The sequence below is a fragment of the Neolamprologus brichardi genome, chromosome 13 (assembly GCF_056152115.1).
Source record: "Neolamprologus brichardi isolate AB-2024 chromosome 13, ASM5615211v1, whole genome shotgun sequence".
NCBI lineage: Eukaryota > Metazoa > Chordata > Actinopteri > Cichliformes > Cichlidae > Neolamprologus > Neolamprologus brichardi.
In genome coordinates, this window is record NC_142116.1 from 30,500,318 (window position 1) to 30,512,569 (window position 12,252).

Sequence of the window (12,252 nt, forward strand, 5' to 3'; positions counted from 1 at the left end):
ATTTAAAGTGAAACAACACAAAACACTGCAAACCACAACACAATTAAATATAAATTAAAATATGAAAACTAAAAGAAGATGCACATTCTCTGTCATATGGACCTGCATGAATAAACTTTCTGAATCCTTTATCATCTGCAACTGAAAATAGTTGTGGATGATTACTATACCTTTCTAATGTGACGTTGTTGTCCCTGGCTCTCTTTCTCTCTCTCTCCCTCCTGCTCTGTTCCTGTGCTACTGAGTGTAACTACCGCCCCTCCCCCCTCTTCCCAGCGTAAAGCACAAGGCTCGCGTGTGGAGTGAAGCAGAAAAAAAGTGCGAGAGAGAGGGAGAGAAAGAAAAAAAAACAAACCCACGGCTCGCGATAAGGAGCCGGCTCGCGTCGTTCACTTCAAAGAAGAGCCATAAGCTCTAAGAGCCATTTCGTTCGCGACCGACCCATCACTAAAGTCAAGTGAAACTAATAAAAGATTAAATGTAGTCTTGAGGTTGTTGTTTTTAGTGCCTCCATGAATGTTAGAATCATCCACTGGAGTAGTTTTATCTTAACTGACCAAATCTGTTTGTTTTTCTCCTGTCCCATCTGGCACTGTAGCAATCCAGAATTGTTGTCTGAAGGCCAAGAAAAATGCCCAACAATTTAGTTTCTAAAGTGGATCACTTGATTCATCTTTTTTATGCATTTATTTATTTTTTTACTTTTAAGCTATTACAGTTGGAACAGATAGGACCGGCAGATAGGAAAGAGACAAAAAGAGAACAACACAGTTGGGAAACCACAGCAACAACCTACATAAGCATAAGTAACAGTAAATAATGAATTTTGAATGTTACTGAGCAGCATACAAGACTGACAACGCACAATATGCTTAGAGGCAGCAGCCAACCAATATAGTGTGTATCTTTGAACGTGCTTGTAATAACAAGGTTTCTTCATCTTACTGTCTAATAGTAGGTCATAGCCCCCACCCCCCTCGCCACAGGACCTGAAGATCCAGGTCCCAGACATCTAGAGGCCCCCAAGAGAACAAGTGCACTGCCACAGACATGCATTCCCACCCTCATGCACACATATACAAATACCCCTCATGAGAACCCTCAATATAAGATACGATAAGACTATACTGTCAGTGCACAGTCATACATATACTTTTCTCTGTATCTATGAAGCGCCTTGAGGCGACTTTTGTTGTGATTTGGCGCTATATAAATAAAATTGAATTGAATTGAATACATGTTACAATAGTACAATGAAACTGGAAAACTGTCCCTGTCCCAGTGTCTACTTGTCTTTAAAATTGAGAGGTGGGCACCAGCACCAAAGTTGAGGTTGAATAAACAGACCGTCCTCTGGACGGTGTAATTAAGTAATGTGTAAGTAATGTGAATGTCTAGGTTGTGGAATAAATTAGAGGCACAGGTGACCAGAAGGGGACAGAGAAGGGATGCCTTCCCTGCACCTCAGTGAGGCACCTGTACCTCAAGGCCCTGCATGTGTGGTGATGTGATGGAGCGGGAGGCAGTGGGGGATGGGGAGGGAATTGGGGGGGTCCACCCTCCCTGGAGCCAGCTCCTCCGCTGACCCTGTTAGGCACCCCCATTCCCTGGAATCCACCAAGGGCAGGAGGCCCAAGCATGGGCCCATCCAGACCGGTGCCAACAGTAGCAGCACCGCAAAGCTCCACAGAGGCCCAAGCAGCCCACCCGACCCCACTGCAGAAGAAAACTATATCCACCCCAACATTCAATCAACTGCCAGACTAAAGAAAATTTAGAAGGAAACTTGCTCTCGAGTTAGTCATTCTAGGGGTTCTTGCAGTAGAACTGCTGCTCCTCCACACAAAAAGGAGATAGTTCAGGTGGCATCTGACTACGATGCCTCCTGGACTCCTCCTAGGTGAGGTATTTCAGGGGTGTCCTACTGGGTGGAGGGCCCAGTCAGACCCAGGACTCACTGTAGGTGTCCTGTAGGCGTAGTGCACAACACCCTCCTGAATGCTCCTCCCCACAGACCCCTCCCTGCATAACTATAGACCAAGTGAGGAGAGAACTGAGGAGGCAACGGCCCAGGAACGCAGCAGGCCCAGACGGGGTGTGTTCACAGCTGCTGAAAACAGCTGCTTATCCAACATCAATTGCGACAGACACATTTCAGTAGCATTGCACCCTTGCAGAAAATAAAAAAGTAGCACCACCTGGAGACTCTCCTAAGGGTTAAAGGGGTTGAGCAAATGATTGTGATTACCTTTAAAGAATGTCATGCATTTGCTAACAAAGTCTCCAGATTTAATGGACTTGACTGCAATTGGATAAATTAACAATTATAAATAGAAATATTTTAACACTTATGTAATATTCCTTACAGATTTTGGATTCCTGAAGTCTTTAACTATAATCCCTAGTGATTTGCGAATCATGAATGAATCGTTCAATACTTGATTCACAAACCCTACTGACTCATTCACTGACTCATCCCTGTTGCTGTTAGAAAACTCATTTCATTAGTAGAAATATATCTAGCTTATAATTAAAATTGTGGGGAAAAACAACAGCCAGTTTCTTAACAAAAACATTTCTGCTCTGAACTGGAAGAAAAAAGCCCTGAGTAGAAGCTCACATCAAGACAATAGCTCCTCGGTTCACAGTAGCATCGCTCTGCTAACATGCTAACAGCACATTTAAGTTACTCACCCCCTCCCTTCCTGTGCTGAATCGTAGCATGAACGAATCACTCACACACTCACTCACCCCCTCCCTACTGGCTCACAGCTTCTTCTTCTTCTTCTTGTTTTGCAACCAGTGTTAAGGAGCATTTACTAATAAAATAAAATAAAAAATAAATAAATGTTCCCTTAAGAAATCTTAATTTTTTTGCTCTTTTTTGCTCTATAAAAATAGTTGTTTTTCTTTTTCAATCACTTATCTTAGCATTAGGATTTATATGAAAAGGGAAACAAATTAAGTTTGAGTGAAAAGGTAAATTTTTTGCACTCTCTGGGTAACTGACTCAGTGACTCAAATAACTCAAAAAACCTTATTCATTTTGGTGAGTGACTCATTCAAACTCGATTCAGTGAAAAGAATCGAATTTACCATCACTAATAATCCCCACCAAAGGCGTGGTATTCTCCTTTGTGATGCTTTGCCTACCTTTGCTCTCTTTCCTTTTTGTGTTTGTTTGTGGGTCTTTCACACTTTTTTCCCCCAAATACAGCTTGATTAGGGTGAGATCAGGGTCCCAGGACCATAACAACCTTTAGCAATTACAATTGCCGTTGAGCTTGGATAATCAATTCGTTGCTTCAACTGGCTATCTTTTTAAAAATAGATTTTTCTGCCATTTTTCCCAAAGTCTCTATTGGTGTACAGATTCTTGATGGGAATCTGAAGTTCAGAGATTAGAATAACCAAATTTGTGGGTGCTCCACACCAACTGTGCAGAAATAAAATATAAATACCAAACAGGAGAAATACAGACAGGAGATATGTATACAAACAAGATGGAAATATACAAAACAAGACAAAGGCACACAATAGAAAAGGCACGCATTTAAGGATAGGTTGCAAAGTGCTTGGAAGTAGTGCAAAAGAATTTGTCTTAGAGTCCATGTGTGAGTGGCCTGACTGATGGGGTTACTCAGACCATGGCTCAGATTGTTTGGTGGTGTGTGGTGAGAGTGTTTGTCCAAATGATCCAGGGGAAGAAGCCATTTGTGAGTCTGGAGGCGTGGGACCTGATTGCCCTGAGGCGCCAACGGGAGGGCAGTGGGTCAAAGTGATTGAAGAGTTTCTCCACTGCTTTTTTTGCAGAATTGTTTTTTGTTGCATAAGCTTGTGCCAAACATGTACATTTGGAACGCAGCCACCATTTACCACCCACCCCAAGCGGACCTGTCTGCTTGGGGTGGGTGGTGGGTGGTGGCAGATGTGGCGAGCAGCCACTGGAAAGGGTAGAAATGCTCCTGGCATCACACCACTTTCTGTTTACCATGAAACACACTCCTCCACCTTTGGTTTTGTTCGACTCTGCCGTTCTGTCCGCGCGGAGCACAAAGAATGAATCCGACGGAGTTACGGCCTGGTCCGGCACGGTGGGGGTCAGCCATGTCTCCATGAAGCACAGAATGTTGCAGTCCCTCATGTCACGTTGGAAGATGACTCTTGCTCTTAGGTCATCGAGCTTGTTCTCCAGGGATTGTACGTTGGCCAGTAGGATACTGGGCAGTGGTGCGCGATGCGCCTGCTGTCTCAGTCTGTTCCTGATGCCAACGCGTTTCCCCCGGTGCTTCATTGTTCTACGCCTCGGATGAGCGGCCCGTCCTTTGTTGTTCTCCGCGCTGCGTAGAATCTCTGGCGGCCAGGATGGGTCGGGATTAAAAGTGTCCAAGATTAGATGTGCAACCTTGTCACCGATGTTTACAAGTGATCTGCTGTTGTATACTATAAAACTAAAGGATTTTGGAATGTAAACCAGAGCAAAAAATAAGTAAAAAACAAGAAAAGTGGATAGTCGGAGCGGAGCGGTCAGGAAGGCGTCTGGACGTGGCCGCGCCATCTTTGCTCTTTTTTGCATCTTTGCGCCATCCCTTCCTCTTACCGTGCTCCAATGCATGCTATCCACCCATCCGAGCTGAAAGACATCCAGAGTGACAAGCGAGTGTGTGGAACATTTATTCAGCCATGTCTCTGTAAGGCATGTAGCTACACTGCCAGTACTCCCACTATAGTTTAGTCAGGGCCGTTTGCTTTTCCATCTGACATTTCCCATAGTAACAGATGGTTCCCAACGCTTTACTCCAGTTTTGCAGTCCCAAGTGGTGCAGAGGACAACAACTGAGTTATTTTAAAGTTTTAAAATGCCCAAAGAGCAAAAAATTAAATAAAATTGGGCAACCATAGTTAAAAAGTTGATACTTAACAATGTACCAAGGAACTACCAATAGAAACACTTAAAAACATTAAAAAGCACAGTGGAGCTGCTATAATGCCACTCACACGGTGCACATGGAAAAAAAACAAACAAATACTGTAATTAGTACTATGAGCAAAAGATTTTGCCAAATTTCCAGCAAAACCCCGTCAGGTGTTGCGTTTTCAGTTTCACCCCAGATCTTTTTATTCCTCAGGCCTCCAGAGGCGACACCGGAACTCAGTAGTTATTTCACAAAACCTTTATTCACCTTCAGTTACGCATGCACCTTCTAGAAGGGGCGATGTACAGGGCTCTCTGCAGATCTCAACTTCTTTGTCTGTTACAACCAGTTTTATAGAAGAAAACCCTGCATCATAAAACCCACATGGTGTGTTGTAAACCCAAAACACTGTGTTTGTGTATGTATGTGCGAGCACGTGAGCTCCTGCGTGTGCGCGTACCTGTGTGTGCGTATGTGTGCACGTGAGTGAGTGAGTGTGTGTGTCGTAACAGTTAAACCACTGTGTGTGTGTCTCTGTATATGTGACTTCCTGCTGGTCATAAAAGTTCATCTCCCCTCACCCAAGCTACACCAAACTCCTCCACAAAACATGGTTACCAGGTCACAAGCACTGAGACCCCCACTCTACTTCCATTTGGCAGTTTCCACTGGGCCATTGGCCTCTTGTTGTCTTACTTTTACAGCTAAGCATGTGGAGGGTCTCCTGCAAACTTACTTCTAAGTTGTGACAGTTATGAGCCTTTATTACATTCAGGGACAAAGGTAACAGACTTCTCCTCTGTTCCATACAGTCCTAGCATCCTCCAACTGTAGCTTCCTGTCTCCTTTCATGACAGGCAGACCCCCAGTGTCAGTAAATTCCTCTCCCTCTACACAATTACGCACACTCTCAGGGCTACAGCTAAACCAAACTAAAACACAGACATTCACAAATCCTTTCCTATTCCTCTGATATACAGCTGGACCCCCTCATCTAAGCAAATTTAAGCACATTATATTCTAATAATTGTTTTCTTGTACTCACACACGGTATTTAAAAAGACACAAAAAAAGAAGCGAATAAGGTCATGTTATGCCACAGTTGTCACGGTCCTGGGTCAGTGACCCAGTGTTTTGAGTTTCTTGTGCCTCTGAGTTTTTTGTATTATGTTCTTAGTTCTCTTTGTTGTCCCAGCTTATTATTTAGTTTAGTGTCTTAGTTTGGTTTTCTTGTATTCTGTTTAGTTCTCTGAGTATTTACTAGCTGCCCTCTGAGTCTCTTTGTTGTTGGTGTTGTCTGTGTTTCTTAGTTGCTCTGTCTCCCCTAGTCTAGTTTGTCAGGTCTGATTTCTCCCAGCTGTGCTCTCCTTCTGTGTCTCATTCCCCTCGTTACTTCCCGGTGTATTTAAACCCTGTGTTTCTCTGAGTCTGTGTCGTCCCTCTTGCTGTGTGGATCTCCCTGTGAGTTTTAGTTCATTGTTTCCCAGTTTAGCTTAGTTTACTTTGTATGCTCGTTTTTCTGTGACCAGCAAATAAAGCTGTGATTTTGAGTTCATCCCCTGAGTCTGTGAGTCCTGCACTTTGAGTCCTCATCTCCTGCCTGCCACACAGCGTTTCATGACAACAGTTTTGTACATTATATTCTAATAATTGTTTTCTTGTACTCACACAGGGTATTTAAAAAGACACAAAAAAAGAAGCGAATATGGTTATGTTATGCCACAGTTTTGTATGCCTCATTGCCTCAAATTGGGTGAATGTGATCAGAAAACTACCTGTGTATTGTTGGCAAGTTGAGTTCCCTGCATTAAATATACCTTCACAGGCTCTCAGAAGTCAAACATATGTACAATGTGATATGATCAGGATGTTTTTCTGTTTGTGCCAGGTGTAATAATACAAACATGTGCCATGGAACAAGTATTAGGAAAACTTTGGAATCAAGAAGCAGAAAAAACATTTGAACTTTCTCTGTACGTGTCATATAAGTGTCATATATTTAAGGCGTGGGTTTAATAAATGCTAAATGAACTGGCTCTTATGTAGCACTTCTTCTGCTCTACCTGAGCAGTCTATCAAAGCCCTTCATCCATGTCACCTTTTTTAATGCTTAAGTGCTTTCTGTCTAACATTCACACTCTGGTGGAGAACAAATTGGGGTTGGTATCTTGTCCAAGGATACTTGGCATACATGATTTTCTCATACATCAAAAGGGAAGCAAGATAATTAGTGCTTATTATTTTTAAGATTTGTTGGCTAAACCAAAGATTGGAGTAAGATGTGAATGCTTGTCTTTGGTGTGAGTGTCAATGAGTCAGCTATCTACTCTATTCATTTTCACGCTGGATATTTCTAGCACATATATAGGGGAGTTTTAATGCCAGAATTCAGTATTACTTCCCACATGGAGACTGTACAAGCTTGCTGATTCGGTGTCCTCCTTTCCTTCAGTAGGTTTGGAAGGAAAAATAGTTGCACAAAAATCATTGATGTAACACTAGATTAGTCGCTCTCTATGCAGAAAGGCAATTCTGTACAATTCTGCACAGTATGCGTTTACATGTCTGCCTGATGTCATATCTCAAAATATCTGTATCAGTGTAAAGCTGCTGGAACTATGAAAGACTAAACTATAGTCTGTGCACTGGCTGCTTACAACTATCTGACCTCTTATTTAACAGTATCTCATCATGCACTACTGTCTTAAGGATAAGACACAGCTGGTTTTACTGTAATTCGTATGAACTTTGACCCCTAATAAGGAAGCTGTAATCGCATACTGCTTCCTCTGCCGCAGTGACCATGGTAACCGTTACCAAGGGAGTAGACTTTGGAATTTTCCAGCACAGACAGAGCCTCTAATTCGTCTTTTCATTGGAGTGGTCATATCTCAGGCAGAAACAGGAGAAATTATGACCATATTTCAAATCTGGCCATATAATGAATTGGCAGCACTGATCTTTGTTTGTCATCTAACTCTTCACAAGATACGGTAGAATGAGTTTTTGAGAAATATTAATAGAAATTTCAACTTTGCTGGCTTGTAGGCATACAATGTCAAGCAATTCAAGTTTAAATAAACACTTTAAACAAGGCTACTGAGAGCTATGGGAAATTTTAGGCACCACTGGGCATTTATAGAAGATTCTAGAAGATTTGTAGAAGTATTATTAATATTTAATGTCAACAATGCTGCTTTTATTTTCTTGTTCTCATCATGTCTGTGTTTGTGGAGATTTAAACATAGAACAACAATACATACAAAGTACAGCCTGGGACGGTGTCCAATTAACTCTTATTAATGACATCAGTGCTGATTTACCCATTTTTGCAGGTTTCTTAGATCCAATCTGCCAAACTTCTCATCTCACAGAAGACAAAAGGGAAGAACCCTGTGTCTCTTCTTCACCGATTCTCCACCTTCTGCTACTGGATGTCACATCTTCTGAGATGACATCTAAACATCCAATCACATTATTAACATCTAATCACCTGATCACTTTATCATCGTTTTGCTATCTGTCTGACTTACATGATTTACCACAAAGTTAAAACTCTATAATCATTTAAGAAAAATTCTATCACATATGGATATAATTCGTTTCATGTTCCAGTTTCTGTAATTCTACCTCAATTAGATTTGTCTTTAGCACATTCTCACATGAACATTCATTCTAACTAGGGATGCAACGATACCAATTTTTTCAAACCGATACGATACCAATACTTGGATCTGAGTACTTGCCGATACCGAGTACAAAAACCGATACTTCTACCACACACACACACACACACACAAATGCAATGAATTGGAAGACAGGTTTTATTTTATTCTCTGCCGATAATAAATAATATCTTAATAAAAATGACCACAAAAAAATTTCAAGTGAAAAATAAGCACTTCTGTTAAATTATTGCAGAGTCTCCACATTGTAATTTAACAAAATATTACTGAACTATTGGCACTGTCTCGAGCTTTCAGAATAATAAATAAACACTTCTGTTTGGAATAAAATAAATACAAATTAGGTTTGAGAATAAAATAAACTTTTCAATTATTGCAGAGTGTCCATATTGTACACAAACAAACAAAATAATGAAAGTATTTGGCATTGACGAACAAACTCATCTACCCGTGGATCATCAGTCCACTGCGCCATTAAACCAAGAACTGACATCGCGCACACACTGCTTGTCTTTACCTCTTTAGAAAGTTTTGGCACCATTATCTCCCTGATGTGTGGGCGGCTGGGAATTTCATATCGCAGCTCGAGTATGCTGAGAAGACGATGCAATCCTATGTTTTCCACGACCGGCATTGGCTGGTCATCCAGAGCAATGAAATGAGCCTCTGTTATTTTAACTGCCCGTGGATTTTCTCTTGACATTTTTCATTGCTTTTCCAAAACCTGAGTTAAAGTTGGCTGTTCCACACTGCTGACATTTTGTTTAGCCTAGCTACAGCAGCCTCCAGTTTCTCTTTTTTATCTGGAGCAGCCAGTCTCACTCGCCTAACCCTGTGCCTGTTTAGCGCAGGATGTCCCCCTAGTGGCCAATCTAAAAAACTACAACAGAAATGACAATCCACCCTCTGATTAATGAAATAAGTTAGTATCGGTTCATGGTATCGGTTAACTTTTACGAGTTAACCGATACCACATTTTACAGTATCGGTCCCGATACCCGATACCAGTATCGGTATCGGTGCATCCCTAATTCTAACATAATCACTTTCTAATTCAAATACAGAGGAATACATTTTTTTACTTTTTAAAACTCTGTGTTTGTCACCATTTATTCAATGCAATTTCCTTTTATTAATCATTATATTTAAATAGTCAGACATTCAGTGGCTCCTGTGTGTCGCTTTCACCCCCACTCTGCACCACACACACCTACACACCAAGGTCAGACTCTGCACAGGCTCTCATATTGCATAGATTGTCATGATCCTGGGTCCTTTTGACCCAGCGTTTTGTGTTTTCTGTTATTGTGATTTTGGTTCTGTTCTTCCTCTGTTTAGTGTTTATTCGGTTCTGCCCATGTATTCCCGTGTTAAGTCTGCGTTTCTTAGTCCGTGTCCTTGCATGTGTAAGTTCCTGTTTTATTGTGAAGGTCTCTGTCTTATGTCAGTGTGTTCTCTTTACGTTTCCCCTGCCTCATCAGCTGTTATGTCTTCCAGGTGTGTTTCCCATCCCCTGATTCCTGGCGTGTGTATTTATAGTGTGTGTTACCTCGTCCTTGTTGCTGGTTTGTCTGTGTTATTTGGTGTTTTCGTGTCTGTGAATCTCCTGCTGTCTTCCTGTGAATTCTCCCTGCAAGGTACTCCCATTCGTGTTCTGGTTTTGTGGTTTAAGTTCTAGTTTTCCCAGTTTAGAGTATTTTCAGTTCCGTTCTCGCCACCTTTTCTTTTGTGTTGTACTTCATCCCTTTGGTTAATAAAGCTCGCTCACTGCTACGCAGTCTGCATCTTGGGTCCATTTATATTCACACACGGCCTGCCTCGGCACCCCGTGACATAGATAATATTTTCTTATCTATTATACGTGTTAAACTTACACCTATTCATTTTTAGTATACATGCTTATATTCTGATTGGAATGAAGGATAATTAACTATCAGCAAAGTCACATATGAATTATGGTTCTGTCTTCAACCATTAATACTCCTTCCTTCATTTAAAATCATCTTTGCTTGGATTGGCAACAGCATTATTAAATGCTTTATTGTTAGCAAATAGGGGAAAGCTCTGTTTCAGCACTCTAATTATTTTCAATCACATAAGGCTGGATGTTGAGATCTTTTACCTCCTCTCAGCTGTGAGGACAAAGACAGTGGGGGACTTTAGTTTCTCTAAACCTCACATCACCTGACAAACCTGGATCTTGTTTCAGGGACTCTCATGTATTTTTGTATCTAAGCAGTGACAAACTTTTTTGATGATAGTTTGTCTGGTTTAGTGTAAAGCGTGCGCCTACCTTTGTGTACCAGAAGGATGACAAGGTTGTTGCCCTTGTTCTTACTGATAATCCAAAAATGAAATTATATCATATCTTTCTTGGAACTGGAAAAACTATTTTTAGTTGTATAGAAAATTAATTTCTAGCAGACATTGTTTCTTGATTTGGAAAAACTCTTCCACTTTACTCTGTTTTGACAGTATTTTGGTAGCATGTTTAGTGTCATAGAAGCTGGATTTTTTCAGTATGCTGTTGACTGTAGCAACCAATTCAAGTTTAATCATAAGGTTTAGTTTACCTGCAGTTGATACGTTGTAAAATTGTGCTTTTTTGCTAACAACAACATCCTATTATTTTGTCTATTAATGTCTTCTACAGATCAGTAAGCAGCAGCTACAGACAGTAAAGGAGCGTTTCCAGGCGTTTCTTAATGGAGAAACTCAGATTGTAGCTGATGAGGCGTTCATCAATGCTGTACAGAGCTACTATGAGGTAAGTTGCCCTGTTTGATTTAGATTAGTTGGCTTGAAAAAAATATTTAATGTAATTCTGCATCAACTGAATCATTCCAATAGTGTGCTTTTGAAAACTGCTGTCTGAGAGGCCACACGCCACCTTTTGTAGCTGACCTCTTGTCTTCTTGTTGAAGAAGAAACATTCACATATATTTCAGTTAATTAGTCAATTATGTTACATAATATATTCTCTTCACTTTTTCCTCTTTATAACTGTGTGCCAATTACAATATACTCAATTTATACAAATTTTCTCACCAAGTTCTTACAAGCTCTTTTGTAACACATTTGTTTTTATACAGACCTGCAAGCTCTTGACTCTATAAGACCTTTGAAGGTCTGGAATTAAGTCAAAACTCAATTCGTTATAGATAAATAACCTAATTCTAAAATGACATATTAAAGAGTCCACATGTTGTGCAGATTTGTACTTAAGTCACTGTTTTGTTAGGTTTAGGCAAAAAATGTCATCCTTTGTAATAAAAAAAGAAAATAATAATAATAATAATAATGGATTGCATTTATATAGCACTTTTCAGGGCCCTCAAAGCGCTTTACGATTCCACTATTCATTCACTCTCACATTCACACACTGGTGGAGGCAGCTACAGTTGTAGCCACAGCTGCCCTGGAGCAGACTGACAGAGGCGAGGCTGCCATATCATGCCATCAGCCCCTCTGGCCAACACCAGTAGGCGGTAGGTGAAGTGTCTTGCCCAAGGACACAACGACTGAGACTGTCCAAGCCAGGACTCGAACCGGCAACCTTCCGGTTACAAGACAAACTGCCAACTCTTTGAGCCACGATCGCCCCCGTTCTATTATGTTAATTATTATTTAATTAACATAGAAGTCCCTGT

General features: G+C 40.9%; 1 protein-coding gene across 2 annotated transcripts in view; it reads left to right on the forward strand.

The window, feature by feature from the left end:
- The window catches only part of LOC102788571 (calcium-dependent secretion activator 1-like), a 243,993-nt gene that overhangs the window by 18,734 nt on the left and 213,007 nt on the right, over window positions 1-12,252 (forward strand). For both annotated transcript variants that reach the window (XM_087850444.1, XM_087850445.1), the window contains exon 2: window positions 11,256-11,369. In XM_087850444.1, coding sequence (XP_087706570.1) covers window positions 11,256-11,369 — 114 coding nt within the window. The remainder of the gene's footprint in view (window positions 1-11,255; window positions 11,370-12,252) is intronic.